Source organism: Penicillium paradoxum, assembly GCF_028828445.1.
Source record: "Penicillium paradoxum strain IBT 22861 chromosome Unknown utg000002l_segment0_segment0, whole genome shotgun sequence".
Lineage (NCBI taxonomy): Eukaryota > Fungi > Ascomycota > Eurotiomycetes > Eurotiales > Aspergillaceae > Penicillium > Penicillium paradoxum.
Window position 1 is genome coordinate 2417623 of NW_026643180.1, and position 21524 is coordinate 2439146.

The 21524-nt window shown below is 49.6% G+C and overlaps 7 protein-coding genes across 7 annotated transcripts; 4 read left to right on the top strand and 3 right to left on the bottom strand.

Moving 5' to 3' along the window:
- Positions 1 to 3434: 3434 nt before the first annotated feature.
- N7457_000901 (uncharacterized protein) lies at positions 3435 to 3928 on the top strand (the record flags this gene model as incomplete). Its single annotated transcript, XM_057171947.1, has 2 exons — positions 3435 to 3625; positions 3712 to 3928. The coding sequence occupies 2 exons, from the start codon at positions 3435 to 3437 to the stop codon at positions 3926 to 3928; spliced, it is 408 nt and encodes a 135-aa protein (XP_057035850.1).
- Positions 3929 to 4336: 408 nt separating this feature from the next.
- N7457_000902 (basic helix-loop-helix domain-containing protein) lies at positions 4337 to 5887 on the top strand (the record flags this gene model as incomplete). Its single annotated transcript, XM_057171948.1, has 1 exon — positions 4337 to 5887. One exon carries the CDS (start codon positions 4337 to 4339, stop codon positions 5885 to 5887), a length of 1551 nt encoding a protein of 516 aa, XP_057035851.1.
- Positions 5888 to 7533: 1646 nt separating this feature from the next.
- On the bottom strand, positions 7534 to 8811 carry N7457_000903 (SUR7/PalI family protein; the record flags this gene model as incomplete). Its single annotated transcript, XM_057171949.1, has 2 exons — positions 7534 to 8321; positions 8385 to 8811. The coding sequence occupies 2 exons, from the start codon at positions 8809 to 8811 to the stop codon at positions 7534 to 7536; spliced, it is 1215 nt and encodes a 404-aa protein (XP_057035852.1).
- Positions 8812 to 9445: 634 nt separating this feature from the next.
- Positions 9446 to 12160, top strand: N7457_000904 (uncharacterized protein; the record flags this gene model as incomplete). Its single annotated transcript, XM_057171950.1, has 5 exons — positions 9446 to 10019; positions 10082 to 10681; positions 10741 to 10902; positions 11185 to 11703; positions 11784 to 12160. The coding sequence occupies 5 exons, from the start codon at positions 9446 to 9448 to the stop codon at positions 12158 to 12160; spliced, it is 2232 nt and encodes a 743-aa protein (XP_057035853.1).
- A 399-nt stretch (positions 12161 to 12559) lies between these two features.
- Positions 12560 to 14725, bottom strand: N7457_000905 (uncharacterized protein; the record flags this gene model as incomplete). The annotated part of the gene is made up of 1 exon (XM_057171951.1): positions 12560 to 14725. One exon carries the CDS (start codon positions 14723 to 14725, stop codon positions 12560 to 12562), a length of 2166 nt encoding a protein of 721 aa, XP_057035854.1.
- A 1927-nt stretch (positions 14726 to 16652) lies between these two features.
- On the top strand, positions 16653 to 18375 carry N7457_000906 (MFS transporter; the record flags this gene model as incomplete). The annotated part of the gene is made up of 3 exons (XM_057171952.1): positions 16653 to 17069; positions 17129 to 17704; positions 17761 to 18375. 3 exons carry the CDS (start codon positions 16653 to 16655, stop codon positions 18373 to 18375), a joined length of 1608 nt encoding a protein of 535 aa, XP_057035855.1.
- Positions 18376 to 18570: 195 nt separating this feature from the next.
- N7457_000907 (bZIP transcription factor) lies at positions 18571 to 19680 on the bottom strand (the record flags this gene model as incomplete). Its single annotated transcript, XM_057171953.1, has 1 exon — positions 18571 to 19680. One exon carries the CDS (start codon positions 19678 to 19680, stop codon positions 18571 to 18573), a length of 1110 nt encoding a protein of 369 aa, XP_057035856.1.
- Between the last annotated feature and the right edge of the window lie 1844 nt (positions 19681 to 21524).

Sequence of the window (21524 nt, forward strand, 5' to 3'; positions counted from 1 at the left end):
TCGGACCGAGCCCTGTGCAGCTTTTGACCAGGATCACCCTTCATGGGAGAGTAACTGAGGGATTGGAAGAAGTACAAGCACTTACCAGAGAAATAGACACGTCGATAGGTTGAGGGTATACAACACGGGGAGTGTATATTGGAGGTCCCCGTTCTGCACGAAGTTGGGGAAAGGGGACTAATGCTCAATGGGGTTTAGCGTGAGTTGGCATCAAGTATACAACCCGCCTATAAGCATGGGGGAGGGATGACCTAGGTATTCGATTATTTCCGGATCATCGGTGGTGCTTATTGATAATCTATTTTGACTATAGTGTAAGCATAACTCTAGCATTGTTTCTCTCTGTTTTTCTTTTGCGCTGTAACCGCTGGAATTTGTCACAACCCTCGAGGCTATCCGGGACCACATACAATGTGCACCTTGTTTGTATATGTAGGTTTGAAACCAATGATCATTTACAATATCTTCGAAGATTCAACCAAATTAGCATGCTCTAAGGATGAGAACCACCGCGAGAATATCAATATACAATATAGTACTCCGTGCTTGTCTCATCTTTACTAGACTCAATATAGACTCATGACCACCATTCATAGTGCCCCCCTCTTGCTGCATATTCCATTCCTTAGTGGCCGTCTCAATGTCGATCCTCCATGGCTGGTGCGCACCCTGCGGCGATCGCAGGAGCCGTAACTGTAAGCAAATCATGGCACATTTCTTGTATTGGACAGCGGGCAGCCTCAAACAGTTGTGCTCAGTCCCAGCGATCACGGCGTATCGGAAGAACTCCAGGGAGACACTGTTGCATAACTATCGTACCCTCGCTTGACCATATGTATGTAGCTACCCGTGTACTACTTTGGGGGAAATGTCCGATAGCCAAAAGGACGCCAAGCAGCAAGCTGCACTCCGGACTGCACCGAGGGTAACATTGGCACTAGCCGCAATATTTCTCTCGATATTTGCTTTTTGCTTTTCCTTTTTCAGTTCCAGCCGTTGCTTTCTGTTGCTTTTCCCTGTTTTTGTATGCTTTTTTTTTTAGATGTTGGGTTATGATTGACCAAGAGTTACTCCGTAGAATGTCTGATGCACACAAGTCAGTTTATCCGTGACCCCCGGAATGGAGTGCGACCTCCACCATGCATCGTGATGCCGTCATATCAGGGTCCTGTGCATGGAAAAGAAACACCTTGATAACAACCAACCGTCTCCCTTGCGTCAACCGTGGATACATAGTATTCGGCGTGTATCGCCGAACCTTGACGGGACGGGACGTCAGATCCATTTCCTCTCAAATCCCGGAGATCACCCCCCCGTCGATCAGGATTCTTGATTCTTCTGTTTAGAATGGCTCGCAGAGAGGAGGAAAGTTTAGCGATGTGGCTCGGCACAGTCATGGTCAAGATGAGGTGTATTGCTCTGACTCACGATTGGCGGGGTCTGAAGACACATTCCAACCCCTCCAATGGTGTCTCTCCGCCACATTCTAACTGCTTGCTTGAGACAATGAACGATAAACTCCAAGTGTGAACTGTGTGGCCGTGGATTCCCTCTCGACCTGATTGCAAGCCCTGGAAATTCATTATCCTCTTTGCCGCTCTAACCCAAATCAATAACTGCAAATCCGCCCCCCTACGTCGAACCAAAACCAAAGACGAGATCCAAGACCCGGCGTGCAGTCGGAGCGGAGCAGTATGAAGGTCCAAGCTCCCTTGACGATCACAGTAGGATCGTTCCCCTCAGTCTCCTCTGCACGACATCGCACATGAAAACCCAGACCGCACTGATCCTCTTGCGGAGATGATAGAGCGTACGGCGGATGCGGTCCGTGGGCGATATTTTACTATTGGTTTTCTTTTCTTATTTCCTTCTTCACGTATATCCCGGGATCTGGCTTACTGGTATTGCCAAGGTATAGGGATGACTCTGCATGGATGTGATATTGTGATATTCTCCGGATGATATTTGCGACTCGTAGTCCTGTGTCGATGATCTCTACTATATCCGGTGTCCCTCCATCACGTATGAATACATTGCGGTATACTTCTGCATACTTGACGGAGATCAACCCTCCATGTCCATCCACATGGTCTCATTCGAGGATGTAGAAATAAGTCGAGTCCGCGGATTCCCCTCTAAACCGGATAAATTAGGGTTTCCTCATGGGTTTTGGTATGCTTGTAACCCCAAGGCCTCATCTGATACATTCTTGCTCTGTCCAAGACATCCGTGAGTCATGACTGGAGTCACAGGTGACAAACACCCTAATGGGTATCATGGGATAGCCGTTTTACTCGATTCGGCTGTATCACCCTTCCCTCCTTTGTCCAAGTGTGTTTTTTATTTTGGGTTATGAATATGATTTACTCTTTTTCCCTTTTCTGCCTCCGCGTTTGTCATTTTATCTATGTATAGTACACATACACACTTCTCAAAAAGGAAATGTAGAGAGAGGCTCGGGGGTTTACCGTTGTCACCCCTCCTTCACCCAAAACCCACTCACACTCCTGGACACTCACACCCCCCTTTTCCTCCTTTTTATCGGTTTTGGTTTTCCTGACCTTATCTAGACGGTAGTAGTTACCTGGATATTTTATTTCTTTTATTTCTTTTTTCCCAAGAAAAGAATATTCAAGGCCCGATGGCGTAGGTGAACCTCATCGATTCCCACCGATCGACGGGCTGCATGACCGATGTTGTAATATATCAAATGAGAGATGCAGGAGAGCGCCGCTTGAGTTCATAAAGTCTCCATTCCCTCGCGAAGTCTGCGAGTGCTTTCCTCTTCGCGTGTTGCTGAGTTGTCACTGCATACTCTTCTTGAACTCCCGATTCGCACTGTCGGCATCCATCACACTTTACCCCGTGAGCTCAAGCTTGGTTTGGAAAGATCCAGGTACGTGTGCAACTGTCGAGTCTAGCCCGAGATGCCCAAGGGTGTTGGAGCCTCTCATCCATGACATGCTGCCCTATACCATTGTTCCTGCGTGATCTATGACTGCTGCCTGTCATGAATCAGGTCTCCCACGTGTAGCTGGGGCTCTGCGCATGAGGCGTCCTATATCATCCATGACATACTCTATGGTGCTCATGTTGTGCTTGTGGACATCGCCTTGGACATGCTCTGCCTTCTTCGTTGACATGTATTAATATCAACCTAGACTCGGTATCTATATCTCGACATACATATATACCTACCACGACTTTACCATATACACCTCTTCATCCTAGGTACGTTTGCAAACATTTCATCATCTTAGCAGCTATTTCAAGCCCACATCGTCCCACATCGTCCCAAAGATGTTTCTTTTGTTATCCGTGAAGAGAGAGAGAGGGTAAGCGCTTGTGGAAACTCGTATTGCGATTGCAATCCGAGCGTGAGGGGTATCAAGCCCGGGTAAAACCTGGGGGTCAAGGCGCAATACACCGGGGACATGAATCCGAGCAAAGACAACTTCACCAAAGAGGAATCCATGAACAGAAACCCGAACATGAAGAGAACAGAGCCAATGTTCTCGAATATCTCCGGATCGCCACTCTTCACCGCCCTCCCACCGCCTCTTGTTTCCCCCACTCGCTCTCTTCTCCACGCTCTTTGTTTTGCATCAGGGATTGTATTGGATTTGTACTGGCATTGAACTGGGATTGACTGCCTGACTCGGGCTTGGCTTTTTCCCTGGCCGTGCCTCTCATCGTCTCGTCTCCGTTCAGTGCTTATTTTGATCTCTCATCTTTTCTCATTCTCTCTCATTTGCGCGCTGATCGGCCACTTTATCTCTCAGATTGGGGTCTGTCATCGCTGACAGAGTTCATTAGAACGTTTTTGTCACTGCGCACCTTGCGTCTTCCGATTGCCTTGCGACACACGTTTGTGGTCACGATCTGCACGGACAGTTGTCCCCCGAGTTGTCGACTCATCCGGCTTTAGGACCGAGGAATTTTCCCCGGCTTTTTAGCACGTCGCCCCAATCCCCCGGACTTCATTCCTCCAGTCCTCATTGTTTCAAGGGTAAATATCAACATTCCTTCTTACTTAATCCTCCAGACTATCTTGCATTCTATGGAGTTGCCTGGTCTGCCTTGCGCACGGAGGACACATCTTCAAATCGCCTACGGGCGGGGTCGAGTCTTGACTAACATCTTTTCATACACAGATCCTGACACTGTCACATCCAACACCTGATATTTCTCGTACCGTTCAGTTTCGATACTAGGCGAAAGCGGACCGCCTATCTTTGACAAATAGCACGGAGTCTGTAGGATCGGCACTACAACTCCTCCCTTAACCCCTCGCCGATCTACACCAACCCAAACGTCAATATTGTTTTCCCATGATATGGCTGAAGCGAGTCTCTTCATCAAACACGAATCCGACGACCGCACACCCTTCATAATGTCGCACACTGGTTATTCGATGGGTAATCAATTCCCCAACGATGGAGTCGACCCATCGGACTTGACCATGCAGCAACAGAATGGCTTCATGCCTTACTCTTATGGTTCGCAACAGAATATGTCATCCAGTTTCAACTTCGGAAACTCTGGTATTGACACAGACGAGCTGCTGGATCTCGAGATCAGTGGTCAGAATGGTCATCAGCGAGATAACGTGAACTATCTTCAGGACCAGTCTGCCGGTGGCATCGCCATGAGTCACCAGAGCCAGATGTCACACATGTATTCAAATACCCCCGACAACGCTCCGATGGCCAGTCCATTTGTTCAGAACAGCTTCAACTATGAGCAGTACCGGATGAACCAGCAAAATTCTCACATTCATAATGCCAGTTCTTTCGACCAGAACTACCTCGGCGCAAAACGCCAGAGCTTGCATGGCATGGACCGCACTTCATCTGACGGTCGCAGCCCGATGACCCCGAAGACTCCAGCACTGGGCTCCTTGACTTTGGGTACTCCTGAATCAGGCAGCTTCCCATCTCAGCCGATCCGAACCGGCCTCCAAGCTCGCCACCAGAAAAACCTCTCCAATCAGTGGGACGGAACCCCCGGTAGTGCCCAATCGTATGTCGAGTCCTCTCCAATCTCATCTCCTCCTCTGCAATCACACCACACCGGCATCTCGGAGATCCTCAAGTCCGGCAAGCATGCTTCGCTGCCTGCTAAGGTGGACACCCATCTCCCTGGCAGTGGTGGAGATCTCGAATCCCAGGAAGCTAAGCGCCGACGACGCCGTGCCTCACACAACCTGGTCGAACGCCGAAGACGCGACAACATCAACGAACGCATCCAGGATCTCTCTCACCTCGTCCCACAGCACCGACTGGAAGACGACAAGGTCCGAAAGCAACTGGTGAACAGCAGCGCTCTTTCCATGGCCGGCGCAGGCGGAAGTGCCGCCACATCTCTTCTCGCCGGAGGGAACGGTCGCCGCGCAACACCCGGTAACATCACAATGGGTCTCCCGATTGAAGAGAAGGAGAAAGGCCCCAACAAGGGTGACATCCTCAATGGTGCTGTCAGCTGGACGCGCGATCTTATGTGGGCCCTGCACGTGAAGTACCAACAGGAGGCGGAACTTGCCGAGCTGATCGCCAGCCTCGGTGGAACCTGGCCATTTGAGCAAACCGAAGAAGAGAAACGAATGCGCAGTGAGATCCTCGATGCACTGGAGAAGAACGATCCAACTTCTTTCAGTTATACCCGCGGACCAGGTAGCGGTCTGCGTGTCCCCAAGCACACTAACATCGCCGGCGATGCCGTGCAGGGCGGCGACATGTCGGGCCTGACCCCTCCCAGCCTGAGCCCTTCCTTCCACAGCGGTGCCAGCAGTGCCAATGGCGCTGGTCAGCCGCAGTACTGGAATAGTGCTGGCCATGCTGCTATGAGCTTCAAGGAGGAGGACGAGTACGGCATGGACATGGGCTAAACAACTTATCCCTGCCTTTCATATTTGGTCACCCGAGTTGACCTTTGCATACACGGCGTCTGAATATGGGGACCGATCAGTCGGCGTACCAGGAGTGAAAGACACAGACTCATGATTCTATTTATTTCCCCCCTGAATTTCGTTTATTACTTTGGCTTTGTCATTGATCCATCGGTGTTAATGCGATTAGTTCTCTTTGCCCTTCTCTTCTCAACTTGTTTTTTTTTTTGTTATTGTCTGGGTCTTGTGTGTGTATTTCGGTTTTTACTTTTGCCTTATTCCTATTTCATATCGATACCCTGTTCCTTTCCTTTCCTTTTTATCTTCCTTTCGCCTTGACTTGATCTACCCCCAGATGATCCTACCTTTGAATGGTGATTGCGGTCTTGATCTTCGTCTGTGCATGTCTTGTTTATCTATCTGATGTCCAGGATTTGAACCCAGCTTTGAAATTTGATTTTTATTTTCTTCAATTCGATCTACTTCATCCAATCGAGCATGTCTTGTCGGTTGTCTTCTGCATCTTTTGCATAATAAACATGAATGCATATCCCCTAATACCCCCTTTTCTACTTCTCCTGATGCAAATTATCTACCAGTCAATCTATGATCTCCTATATAAACGTATGACAATCTCTACATGTGTATTACACACCAATAGTATATCAAAAACCATCTACCGATGTGAGAATGAGCATAATAAGCTATTGTCACTTGGTTAGTCTCTGATTGGCATCTCCCCATGTTCTTCAAAGACATTCTAGTCTGTATGTGTGTCTTTGCTCATCAACGCAGGGATGGAAATATGGGTGCACGATGTCGGGGACTGGGATATGGACTACAAAAATTGTATAAGACCTGCATGTAGTGACCATCTGATCGGGCACCTGTCCATCGCAGGATTTGGGGGTTGGCGATCGTGGGGGTTATTAGCCAGTCTGTCCTTGATAGACAAGGGCTAGCTTCTTCGGACCGAAATTGCTCACAGCGAGTATACTCCGTGCGGAGTAGTTCGCGTGCTGATCTCGAGGCTGGGGATAAGGCTGTGATGTGACGAGGCTACAGTAGGGGGCCATGGCCAAGAACTGTGGAGTTTTGAGCTCGTTCCGGGCATCAGCCATTCTACGGAGGACCTCGTACAGAATTGACGGACGAATTAGATTAGAAGAACTTAATGAACTCATGAGAGTCAACTGTGGCGAATAGCACACAACCCTACTACGCGTACTCCGTACGGAGTAGGGATCTGTGACGTATCTAATGCGGGGAACGGGTTCGAGGCCATTGAGACTACGCCGTACAGAGTAAAGGATCTGGAAGTGGGAACTGTGGAGAGTGGAGAGTGGAGAATGGAGAATGAGAATTTATGTATTTCAGGTTTTATCAAAATCCGAGAGTAAAAAACAAGTATCGTGAGATGCAGAGAATATGTTGAGCCTCTATTTCTTTACATGAGTAGATTCGTGAAATCGTACCTAGTTTAAGGGAATAGGTAAGATATGGGTAAATGTCCAAAGTCGCAGCTTTATAGCACAAGATGTGGATGGAGACAGAATTCCACAGAGAGAAAAAAAAAAGTGAATATAGTAGAAAGGAAACAAGACCGCCGTGGGGATATCCAAAAACCAGCAAGATTGAGAGTAAGATCAGTTCGAGATTGCATGGGGCTCAGTTGAGGAGTAGGGGGAGTGCTGCTGAGATGAGATATTATTTCCGTTGGTGGGATAGTGGTTCGCGTAGCCATTTCCATTGCCGGAGTACTGCTCATGCTCGTTCGAGAACGCCTGACCGCTCGAGCTCAGACGGCGCTCTCCATTAACAGCGCTGATGTCTCTACCCGATGAGACAGCACGATGCTCGACAGGGGTATCAGGATCATTGGTATGGGCTGATCCCTTCTCGCGCCAATTGATACCCTGCGACTTGAGCTGCTTGCGAGCACGACGGCCACGGCAGCAGGCAGCACAGCACGAGCCGATCTGGATGATGAATGCAATCAGACTAAATGCAGAGGCGATCCACATGAAGACGAGCATCTGCGTGCCGACGTTGGCCTTGATGTTGATGCTGGGGTCGGCATTGGAGAAGACGTTGGCAAAGATCACGAACAAGACCGTTGCGACAGCGGAGCCAACGATAGTCACCAGCGCGGTGAAGAACGTCAGAATAAGCAGGGGCAGGGCGCGTAGCCAGACAAAAGTGCGCCGGCGGTGAGGTGGCTTCCCGACGGGCGCGTGGCTCTCACTGCCATTGGCGGGGCTGTAACCTGCGGCCCAGGCTTTAATGCTGCGCGGGTGTCGCGAAGACACGGCAAGTGGACCGACAAAAATCATGACGAAGTTGAGAACTGCGGCGGCGAGAAGCAGTCCGAACATCCAGTGGGAGGCGAGGCGCGCCAATTCCAATGGACTCTCAATGTCCGATGGGAGAGCAACTAGATGGGGGATATTAGCATTCTACCAAGTTGTGCAGTCCAGGGACTCAATGAGTGACGTACTTGTAGCACCGGACAATAGCTCGTTTAGGATAATTTCCACTGGATTGAAGGCATAGAGAGTCTCCGGTTTGGAGCAGTAGGTAATACCTTGTCCATAATATCCTTCGCAGAAGTTCCATAGGCCGACCGTATAAAAGTCATGCAGCCCAATGGTTTGTGCGATGGAATTGATAAGAACGGCATTGGGGATGGAGACGGGGATAATGCTGGAGAGATCAAGATAAAGGAAATAGGTATCTCGCAGGACTGGTTTATCTGCAATATTGCCAATAGCCACCAGCACCAAAAAGATCCAAGCGATCAGATACAGCAAGGAACGTAGGACCCGATGCCAGTGGACGGTGGACTGGCGCCGGCGGTCAATTGGCGTAGTGGAGCGAAAAAAGGGGAGCTTTCGCTTGCCAGTGCCATTCTCCGTTCCATTCATGATGATAGGAAATAATACAAAGGAAGGCTCCCAGCGGGAGAGAGGGGAGGGAGAGAAAGAGAATTAGGCTCAAGATGCCTGGGATGACGTTAGGCCATCAAATGTCCGTATCACCTTCCAAGGCCCCCAATACGAGATCGCGATGGTAAAGGGATTTGAATTTAGAAATTTCACCAGATCGTCGTGTCTGCCGTGAGATCGTCAGTGGCGGGACACTAGTGGCGTGGCCCCTGGCCTGTGACGATCACTTCGATGAACTGGCTATGAGTACTCCGTACCGGATATGGGTATGGGTATGGAGTATGGAGTATGGAGTATGGAGTATGGAGTACGCCGTCCTCTGTAGTCGGGATTGGGAATGACCTGGGAGCAGGAGAAGCGAACGGCGCCTCAGTCGACGCCCAGAATATGAAACAGACGCGTCAAAAGCAAGAAGCTAAAGATAAACCAGGCAGCAGTTAATATCCACTGTCTCCATTATCAAAACCCGCGAAACAAAATGTCATTGGCCCGATGGCTGTGTCAACGTCACACTTCTGGAACCCTGCAGACCTCGCCCGCTTAGGTAAATATCTTTGCCCAATTCCGAGTTCTCTCCTTTCTGCCATTGTCCCTATCCTCATATCACGACGGCATGAGGTGGCCTACTTTTGCTCTCGCCTTCCTGGCCGTCGCCCTGGCCCAGGAGACCACAACTACCGGCTCGATAACCGACTCGATCACCGGCTCGACCACCGACTCGACCACAGAGTCTGGACGAACCACCGATGGAGCCACGGTTGTGTCGGTGACAACTCCCGTGGCTCTTCCTTCAGGTACCTACCAAGATGTCAGCACAACCATCACATTGAGTGATGGCGAAACATCCGTGGTGGCCTCGACCACCCATTACAACAGCTCAATGACTGCCTCCAACCAGACGGCAATCACCACAACTTCCCAATCCTTGACTTTGCTGGTGGGGGGTGGTGGAACAACGGTTATCGGCAACAGCAGCATGAATGCGACTGCGACTACGACTAGCACTGCGTCAAAGACACCGGTGGTCAACACACGGCCTTGTAACCACTACGCTGAGTTCTGTAACAGGAAGTATTCCAATATTACTATGATCGCCGCGCACAACAGCCCGTTCGTGCGCCCGAACAACCTCGGGGCCAACCAGGTGCTGGATGTGACGCAACAATTGGATGACGGAATTCGCATGTGTAAGTTGAAGGACTTGCTTAGGGAAAGAAATAGCCACTGACCTTCTTTTTCACTTCTTTAGTGCAATTCCAAACCCACTACGTGAATGGCACCATGTACCTTTGCCACAGCACTTGCGAATTGCTCGACGTCGGCACCCTCGAGGCTTACCTGAACAAAGTGAATAAATGGATGCGAAGGAATCCCTACGACGTGGTTTCCTTCATCATCGGCAACTTCGACTATGTGAGCCCTGAGAACCTTACCATTCCAATCTACGACTCCGGTCTCAAGGACCTGATTTACACACCTCCCAAGGTGCCAATGGGGTTGAACGACTGGCCCACCCTTTCCGAGATGATTCTCAAACAGAAGCGCGCTGTCTTTTTCATGGACTACGAAGCCAACCAGACCTCGCACCCATGGCTGATGGATCAATTCTCGCAAGTCTGGGAGACACCCTTCTCGCCGACCGACGTCACATTCCCCTGCACGCAGCAACGCCCACCCGGGTTGTCCAAAGCAGCCGCTAAGAAGCGCATGTACATGGCCAATCATAATCTCAACCTGCAGCTGAATCTGGGTTCATTGAGCATGTTGATCCCCAACACTGCCCAGGTGGCGCAAACCAATGCGGTGAACGGCAGTGGCAGTCTAGGTGCCATGGCGGAGAACTGTACCGGTGGGTTCATACCTATCAATCTTCTCAATTCGATATCTTGCATTGCTAACTCGAACCAGATACCTGGGGCCGTCCCCCCAACTTCCTTCTGGTTGATTACTACAATTATGGTAATTTCAACGGCTCCGTCTTCGAGGTTGCTGCCCAGATGAACAACGTCACTTACAACCGTAAATGCTGCGGTAAGACCTCTGGCGCACTGCGGGAGGTTTCTGTCGCTGGTATGTCGACGGTGCTTCTAGTGGCAGTAGGAGTACAGATGGTCATGTCTGTGTTCTGATTTCCACGAATATACGATTATCTTTTGGGTGCATGTCGGCGCTAGGCTTTTTCTTTTCTTTTCTCTCTTTCTGGCCATACATATTACATTGTACGGGATATGACTTTTGACATTGTATTTACAACTTATATACCAAATTGTAGTTATCTGCTCTACGGAGTGCTAATATGAACCATATGGTCACTCTGTAGACACTTGTAGAGAGAGAGAGTATATTCCCCAGGCACAAACCCCCCATCACATGACCTCTTCCCCCACCGCAAACCAACTCCATCCACTCGCAACTCCAACCATCCACCCCTCACCTCCCAAACACCTCGAAATCCCAAAAATCTCCGGCGAGGGTCACCAATCCCTCCCACCACACCGCCCAACATGGTCGACATCGTCCCCCTCAGCAGTTACCCCTCGTACATCGACCTCCTCCCATCAATCCAAACCTGCAACATCACCAACCTGCCGGAGAACTACTTCCTGAAATACTACCTCTACCACGCGCTGACATGGCCCCAACTGAGCTTCGTGGCGGTCGTGCGCCCGCGCGGAGGATACAAAACCAAGTCCTCCGGCGCCGGTATGGCCGGTGATGTCTCAGGCGAGTACCCCAAAGTAGTAGGCTACGTACTCGCAAAGATGGAAGAGGAGCCAACAGACGGAAAACAACATGGACACATTACCAGTCTGAGTGTGATGCGCACGCATCGACGATTGGGTATTGCGGAGAGATTGATGCGGATGAGTCGTGAGTTTCTTCTTTTTGGTTTTTTTTTTTTGGGGGGAAGTTTCTAGGAATTGGAATTCTAATATGCGGATTGTTGATAGAACGCGCAATGGCCGAGTCTCACCGTGCGCACTTCGTCTCGTTGCATGTGCGCATGTCGAATGTTGCTGCTTTGCGGTTGTATCGTGATACGCTGGGCTTTGAGGTTGAGAAGGTCGAGGCGGGATACTATGCTGATGGGGAGGATGCGTATGCGATGCGATTGAATTTGGAGAACATGTGGCTTGATTGGAAGGCGATTGAGAAGCGGGATCGGGAGAATAATAAGGAGAACGGGGAGGAGGGGAATGAGGATGAGGGTGAGGAGGTTGGAGAGCTTGGGAAGAAGGATGCGGAGAAGATGATTCGGGTCAAGGTTGGGAGGGGACTTGGTGTTGGTGATTTGGTTGAGAAGAATGAGGCTCAGGCTCAGGCTTAGGGCTGTGGATTTTGTATGGAAACACTGTGTGATATGCAGATAGATGCAAATCGCGGATAATCTGTGTATGTATAGAGATTTATTGGGGGAAAACTGTTTCATTTCATATTTGTTCGGGTTTGGAGTTGTGGTAGTTTTGTGGTATAGAGATTAGGTGTATATGGAGATGGATGGAAACGACCTATATGTACGTAGGTATATCCTGGCGAATGTTGCTGTGGATCAATACAAATCACAACGTCGTTAGCCTGGATCTGGCCAAAGATGTCAGACAGTACATCGAAAATCAGAAGAAAAGATCATATTTGTAACCCTCCCGAAATGAACACTGAACTCCCGGCTAAAATTATAAAAGGGAATATAGAGAATATGGACCCAACAGCATCCAACTTGGTCGGCTTAGTTGCTTCCCGCATCTTCCTCCTCCTTCGATTGTTGTTTCTTCGTCTTGCGTGATAAAAGCATATCTTTCAATCGACTCGACGCATCAGCTGCCTTTTCATTCTTTCCTGTCCCCGTAGAGCCCCTAGTAGACATAGATTCCTCTGTGCTTGCCCGCGAGATAGAAGGGGGGTTAGAGGCAAACCCAAAACCGACATTTAGGTTATTTGGAACAGCAACCGGACTAGGTTGTGACGGTGTGTTGACTGAACGTGCAGACACAGACTCATACGATTGCCGAGAATCTTCCAACCGCATTGTTCTAAGCTGTTGATCTAGCGGCTGGTCGTGTTGCTGTTTCGCCTGGTTGCCATCATGGGCGCGGGCTTGTCGAGCCTGGCGCCGGCGAGTGCGGCGACGTTCGCGCTGTTCATCGCGTGCTCTGCGGAGTGTGTCTCGGAACGCCTTTTTGGTAGCGCGCATTTCTTCTTTCATGGCACGCCTGTCGGCGGAGGTACGTTGTTGCTGCTCGGGCGACTCCCAGCGGCCCCAGTCGGCATCGCCGGATGGTTGATTGTTTTGCTGGCTTTGGCTGAAGCCCGGTCGCCAGTTGTTTTTGCCAGAAAACTTGGATTCTCGCCGGGATTCTTGTAGAACTGCGAGTTGCCGGCGGAGATCGACGGCGGCCTCATATAGTACTCGGTCATGTCGATCGTCCAGCAGTTCGAGCTGAATGCGCACTGTGGCAAGATCTGTGACTCCTAGGTCCGATGTGGTAGAGATAGAATCGATTGAGCTGAAGGAGGATTCGGATGAGACGGAGCTCACTGATACTCGTCGAGTGCGCTCAGTGACGGGAGCCACTACCGGAGGTTGTTGCGCCAGAGGTTTGGGTTTATCACTATCCATGATGTGATTGCTTACTTCAGGGCGAGCCGTCGTGTTGGGGGTTGTCACAGGACTCGGGCTCTGAACATGTGTCATTGGAATGCTGGTCATCGGCCGAGGTGAATTATCCCAGGCCGGCCGGCCGTAATAACCACCGTATGGGGCCGCAGCCATCGGAGCTTTGCGGCTATGAAGCCCTGCTTGCTCTTCAATCCAGCGGCCATGTGCAAGAGCCTGCTCCTCCACCTGCCGTCCATAATGCTGAGCCTGAGCACTGATCTGGTCTCCATAATGTTGTGCCTGTTCGCTAAAGCGCTCTCCATACTTCTGTGCTTGTGATGCGAGCTGCGAAATCCATCCAAAGGACCCACCCTTGGAGGCGCTGTTGTCTTGGTACTGGGTTTGCTGTGGTTGTCGCGGATATGTCCAATTGTTCCATTGTAATGGGCCATGTGGCTGTGGATGGGGGTAGTATTGAGGTGGTTGGTTGGGAGATACAGGAGGAGGGTATGGGGGGACACCATAAAGTCCATACGGAGCTGGCGGCACATGTACATGCGGATGGTGGAAGGGAGGATGAGGCATCGGCCAGGGAGTTGGTGGAGGGACATATTGCCCAGGGACAGGTGAGGAAGTATTCGGATCTCGAGCTGCTTGGCCTTCGACTGACCCGGTTGCTGCTGGGTAGCATCGGGGACATAGAGCGGAAGACGGCGCAGAATCAGGCTCGCCTACGTAGACGAAAACAATCCGAGTAGAGCGGAACCCAAAGAAGCATTCGTTCCATTCTGCAACAACGGCAGCAATGCGAGCTTTCCGCTGCTCGTCGGTCTCTTGCGGGCGATCTTTGCGATCTCGTCTAATTTCCGCTCGCAGTTGACGCGGTAGATGTTGAGAAGACGCCGCAAGCCCCAATTGCGGGGGGAAGAGATATTTCAGAAAGATATCCCAGTCCTGCTGGGTGATCTCGTTTAAACGCGTGGCCCAGCACCGCGGCCGTCGCGGGAAATCCTTGGCTTGGCTCCGGGGGTAGATGGTCATATGATGTTGCAAAATTGCCCGGCTCTCGTCCAAGGTTGAGGGAAGCCGTTCGTCGAAGTACGCAGCTGCGGATGTAAAATGTGTAGGTACGACCGTGGGCTGTGCAGGAACACGAGAACTACTGGCATCTTGCGACAGGGATACATTTCCCGCAAGAGGAATTGGGGCCGGGGAAGCGGGATTGTTCCGGGTATTCGCCGGTGCAAGTAATGGGTCGACGGCCGAGTACGGGGGAGGTGGCGCCTCCTCCTCCATTTTGGAGCGGGCGGCAGGGTCAGGTGGAAACAAAGAGCAGCAAAGGCCTAGGAACGATTGCAAATATTCTGTCAGACCTGAATCTCCATGGTGTGATAAGATAACCACGAGGGACGGACGAAGGCAGCAGGATTACTATAAAAGGGGGACACCGTCAGCAGAGAAGACTTGGCACATCATCTTGGAGAGATATATCGAACTATCTAACCTGAAGGATATATTTACTGGGGTGATACCCGTAGTGGCAAAGAGTCCAGAAAGGAGAACGGAGAAAGAAGTGAAGTGACGGGAGATTGGCGACGATAAGATAAGCTCGATGGCGGACTGGCATCCCACCGTTCCCCAGGTTTCAACGCTCTCAGTGGAGTATGAGCATCAAGTCAAACATGGGGTATATAATTTTGGATTGTCCAAGATCAAAGAGTATGAGCCTCAACATCTTCACCTTAGGATGTTGGGATCAGACATAATCACTTCGAATAGGAGGTACAAAATATATACATCCCCAGGAGTATACAAACATAAGATACGCTATTATCCCGAGATCAGGTCCAATGCTAACAAAGTCTAACAATAGAGGTATTGGATTTTCTAGTTACAAACACCACATTAGCCATTCAAAATACGGAGTGTTCCTTGTATGTACGAGGCAGGGAGTGAGAGCTAGGACGAGGGTGGAACTGCAACGGAGTACTCCGCATGTTGTATGCATTTCTCATTCTTCCAAAGTTGTTATTATGAACGAAAGAGGAATAGTCTTGCAATACCTCACATAGATACAGCGTGAGCCTAACATAATTCAATCCAGCATAAGCTTACCTTTCAGGTCACGGAAAAACGCCGTGGGCGTTTTTTAAGTTGGATGCCGATGCCCAACATAGCCTCGGGTGGCTTCCAGATCGGATGCTCTAAGGTGCGAGAAATTCATAAGTCGATACACCGTAGTATATAGTTATGAACCTCCAGAACTGCAGATAGGCATTCCATCAAAGCGCCTAAATTCAATCAGATGACGCGTAAGATGTGGAAATTGATGGCACAAAAGGTAAATAATCCGAGTAGAGGACCGAAGTTACCATCGGCAACATGTATTGCTTGATCACCTTGACCCGATGTGAAGCCATACCTAGGATGTACCTACAATATAGGTACTCCGTCATGGCTACTCCGTTTATGAGGTACATATGGTTATACTTCCAACATCGAGGTGAAAAGTAGCATCCAAATCAGCTGTACGGATCACTCCGTATATCTCGACCATTAAGCCATGAACGCTTAATTTTATGCAGAGGAACCTTCTCTTATGGCGTACGGAGTACTCCGTACGAGAGCCCTTCCCAAGTTATGCGTGACATGTCAGATAAACATGCGATAGGCCCAGTCCTGAAGGCACTCTAAAGCACTGATTCAGCGTCTGGAGATTGGCAATTTTAGAGGCCGCTGATTGGCTGCGGTGGGAGAAAAATGGGGCACTGAATCATCGTCTGGGGGGAACGTGGGAAAAGGGACATGGCAATGACCTTCGATGGCATTTGGTCGCCAACAGGGGCTGTCTGAAACCTGATCCTTCGTCTGATTGCCCAATTCTCTCGATTTATGCTGTTTTATGAACTCCACCACCGTTATGCCCCCTATGGACTGTGTAAATTTAAGCAAACCGGAGAACTGGCGTGCTCCGGAAATTTATACAAAACCCCTTCTCCTCGCTGATCATAGCCTACTCCATATTTTTACTTGCATTTTTCGTACGGAGTACTCCGTGCTCTTATATCTGATTTATTCTTTTCTTCCACTCTTTTGAAACTATTTAATCTTGCCCCTCCTTGGCGTGTCCATCTTTTTACTTTCCTTATACTATTCCCACACGCCAAAAACGTCCATTGCGATATATTTGGGTCGATTGTGCTGTACACACTTGTCGCCCGTCATGGAAACTCCACAGAAAGAGTTTCACTCAAACCAACCAACCCTCAACGAAGGAGATAGCATTCAAAACCAGCCCTCAGAACTCGAAAAACAACCATCAAACCAGACGCCAGACCTTGAAAGACAGCCAACAAACCAGACCACCAAGACACAAACGCAAGGCCCAGAAATATTCCCGGAAACAGACCTCAGCCGTGGGATAGTTGGCTGGGAAGGACAAGATGATCCAAAAAACCCTCAGAACTTCTCCTCTGGCAAGAAATATGGCTTGCTTGGGTTGATCAGTGCCATGACACTAGTCTCCCCACTGGCCTCGAGCATGTTCGCACCAGCCATCTCATATATGGCAAGAGAGTTCAAGGAAACCGACCAAACAATCTTGTCTTTCAGTGTCAGCATCTACATTCTCGGATATGCCGTAAGTTCTGCCCCGCTTCACTATCTATGTGGTTTCTCCCATCTGACATGACTATCTAGTTCGGTCCGCTTCTGCTAGCTCCTCTGAGTGAAGTCTACGGTCGCCGTATTGTCTTCAGCGCCGCAAACTGGTGTTTCGTCGTCTGGCAAATTGGCTGCGCACTCGCAAACAACATCGAGACTCTTATCATCTGCCGCCTGTTCGCTGGAATTGGAGGCTCGGGTTGTTTGACACTCGGAGCAGGTGTCATTGCAGACATGTTCCCTCGCGAACAGCGTGGCATGGCAACTTCCATCTGGGCCATGGGACCCTTGATTGGGCCCGTGATGGGTCCCATTGCTGGTGGATTCATCGGCCAGGAAATCGGCTGGCGGTGGGTTTTCTGGATTCTGCTTATTGCAGGAGGCTTGTTGTCTATTGGTGTCGAGTTTCTTAACGAAGAGACGTACGCTGTTGTTCTTATCAAAGCGAAAACCGAGAAACTCGCCAAGGAGACGGGGAGAACGGATTTGCGCAGTGCCTACGATGAGGATGATGAGCCCACTAATGTGTCAGATGTCCTAGTGCAAAGTTTCAAGAGGCCGATGCTGCTGTTGTTCAAGTCCCCCATTGTGCTCCTTTTGTGTGTTTACATGGTGAGTCGAAAGTCCTATTTAGCTAACAGTGTGATTTGCTGACATGATCTTTCCAGTCGTTCGTTTACGGGTTGCTTTACCTCTTCTTCACCACTATTTCCAGCGTCTTCACTGGACAGTACGGCTTCTCATACGGTCTCTCGGGACTTGCATATCTCGGCATTGGTCTCGGTTTCATTCTCGGTCTTGCAATCATGGCCTTCACAAATGACCGGATGGTTATGGCAGCAACAGCTAAGAATGGTGGCAAGTTCGAACCCGAAATGCGTCTCCCAATGATGATCATTTTCGCCTGCATTCTTCCCATCAGCTTTTTCTGGTATGGTTGGTCGGCTGAAAAGCACGTTTTCTGGATTGTGCCTATTATCGGCATGTTGCCCTTCGGAGTTGGCATGATGGGCGTCTATATGCCCATCCAGACATATGTGATCGATTGCTATCCCAAATATGCAGCCTCTGCCAATGCCACTTTGACCGCGACTCGCTCCCTGGTTGGAGCTTTGCTTCCCCTGGCTGGACCGGCGATGTTCGATGCTTTGGGTCTTGGATGGGGTAACTCGTTGCTCGGATTCCTCGCTTTGGCATTCATGCCGATTCCAATTGTCTTCATCAAGTGGGGCAAGGATATCAGATTGAAGTGGCCTGTTAATCTTGATGGCAAGAAAGCCTGAAGAGATATCATTAGAGTTCCCGCCTCTTCATTGAGCTTGCCGGTCTCCGAGACAGGCACCATGTCTTGCGAAAAAAACAAGCGTACAAAACTTTTCTTACGTACATAATCTTGGAACATAATAGAAATCATGGAACATAATAGAAATCATGGAACATAATAGACAAAGATTTATGATGCATCAAATAATCTATTCTCACGAAAGCTCAAATACAATTTGACTGATATCGATCCCTTCTAAAAGATCAGGATATCGCCTAATAAACTCCGGCGTAAGTCCCCATCCACTCTCGCTCATGAAAGTCTCATAAAACTCTTTTTTGATGCGTAGCTCGTTCCGATCATCCCTCTCAAGGATCTCCTCACCCCATGGCCATCGGATCTTGACACAACAAGCAAACATCCCGAACAGATCGTCCCGGTCATCGGAATACAAATGCCACCGCCGGATCAGGTTTAGCCTCATTCTCGGCCAAGGCAAGAAATCCAACACCATTGGATGCTGAACGGCCATCTGGCCCTGCACAGGCCGGAGGAAGATAGGAAGTCTGCTATAGGTTTCAGGGCTGGGGGCAAGAACCCATCTCGAGAAGTGATAGGTCAGCCAGCCGGTGCTTAGTCGCTCCGGAGCGCGGAGCGGGCGGCGTAGCAAGGTTTTGTGAATCATATCGGCTAGGGCGTTTGTTTTCGTGCCGTACAAGAAATCCAGAGGAGAATCGGGGATGTCCGGACATGGTGTTATAAGCTCTGGGTAAATGAACCAGGGACAGGAGATTATTGTTCGTGGGCTGGAGAAGTCGTCGTTGTGTGGTGGGATTTGCTTCCACAATGGTGTAGTTTCCGATGAAAGAGATGAAAGAGATGAAAGCGATGCCAGAGGTGAGAGTTGTATTTGCGGAGGTGTGGCTGAATTAGACATGGATACATTCAGCGGACTGCTTATCCCATTCTGGGGTATTGACACATTGAAGTTCGTCTGCAGGGAGAACTGGGCTTCTCGGTTGATCATCTGTTTGTACAGAGAGGACCAGTCATAGCTGGAGTCATTGGTGGCAGCCGGTTCCTCTTGTTCTATCTCCCAGGAGTTGACAAGGCATTTCAAGCTCCTTTGACGCATAAGGAGAGTCTCATTTTGCTGGCGGAGCCCTTTGATTACTTGCACAAGTCGCTGCACACCTTGGTCGCTGTGATGCTTTTCGCAGTGCGCCACTCGTTCTTCGAGCTGGGCTGCATGTCGCAGCTTTTTTTCACGGAGGGTCTGTTGCGACCGACGATCCCGAAGGCGCTTTTTCTCGGTGGAAGACATGCTTAGTGGTCTGAGGTTGGTTAAAGGACGGGGATCGTCAAATTTAGAGCGTGGTGGCTGCATAATTTGGCATAAATGAATAAGGTTGCATGCATAAACCTTATGCAGGTATCTCGACGTGACAGTCCTTCTATACACAGTCCGTGCCAGGATAGTAGTAGGATGCTAGCTCCGACTCCGTAAATGGAAACGGACCTTCTCTTGAAAAAAGCCAAAAAAGAATGGAATAGTAATTGGAATGGAATATCGCATTTCAGAGAAAGACTTCTTCTTCTGCCTCACCTACCTAGGTAGAACGAATCGAACGTGAATACATCCCTAGGCGCCTTCCACTTTGGGAAAATCATCAATCCAATCTTTCTGAACAATAACACGTCTCAGGCCACACATGACCATCGTTTCTGCCCTTCATCCTTCATCATCACAATCTTCTCCTTCTTCATCCTCCACCCATCCGGTCCACTGTACACTGTGATAGCCGTCTAGGTCTCCCATCATGCAGACCCTCTGTCTTATCTGATGTGATAAGTATGAAGCACATAAATGTTCTATCTTGAATCTAAAACGATAAACAAGCTGACGCGTCCTTCGAGCCTCGGTGGGGCTCTTCACGGTGTCGGCGACATACAATCGTTCAACCTGGGAGATTCCACCTTGACTGTCCACAACAACGACTCCTATCATGATTCATTTTTATTTTTCCCATGATTCATCTTAGTACACCATACCAAGAAAAGGTATGTCATCACATATCATCAGAAAACTTGTGATTTCAGCCACGACCCACCATCACCATCTATGTGACCATCATTTGTCACATTACATCCACCATCCATTATCTACTGCCCAACCGTTCGCTATACGCACGAAGCATCCATCTTCACGACCCCACTGCTTTGCTTGAACTATTCTCCGGAGTCCAGATCGATGCCAAAATGCCTCTGCTCATCTACATGGCACACTACCACATCAAGGTAAGGTTCCCGAGCGGATACAGATAGAAAGGGGGTTGACTCCCCCTCCCCCAACCCCCATTAGATATTTTAGATAGAGTTCTGCGATGAAGGGTCTTACCAGTTTCGGCTGACGGTTATTGGATCTTTCCAGGTACAATCTTCGGATCAACCACCAATCCCGAGACCCACATCGATTGGGAATTGAGCACCCTGGAATCCCACCGATAGTCATATACTATATGCACAGACAATTGGCTTATATTCAGGTAAGGTTCCCGAGTGGACATCTTTTGAATGGAGGTTGGGGGAGGGGCTTGATCCAACCTCCTTAGATAGTTTAGATAACGTTCCGCGATGAAGGGCCTTACCAGCTTCGGCTGACGGTTATTGGATTCTTCTAGGCATCTGATTCCAGCCAATCACCAACCCCGGGAGACTGTCGAAATGCGATGGGGCATCTCGCAGTTCCACCTACTGGCATATGCACATGGCATATGCACAGAATACTCCTTCAGAACCAGGTAAGGTTCCCGAGTGGACATTTTTTTGAATGGAGGTTGGGGGAGGGGGCTTGTTTCAACCTCCTTAGATAGTTTAGATAACGTTCCGCGATGAAGTGCCTTACCAGCTTTGGCTGACGGTACTTCGTTTTACCAGGCATTGAATCCATACCAACAGCAATCAATCAAGCTTGCGCTGTGTTCAGTCGACTACATGGCCTCTGAATGATCCAACACAAAAGCTACCCCATCCCAACAGCTGCAATCAAAAGGAGAAGAAAACTCAAGTTCGCACGCTTGATTCAACGCATCACGATGGACATGGTTGGTGGTTGTCCGGCGCCCTTTTTCCGGCTCTTGGTGGAAAAGCAAGTGGTAACGCTTTGAT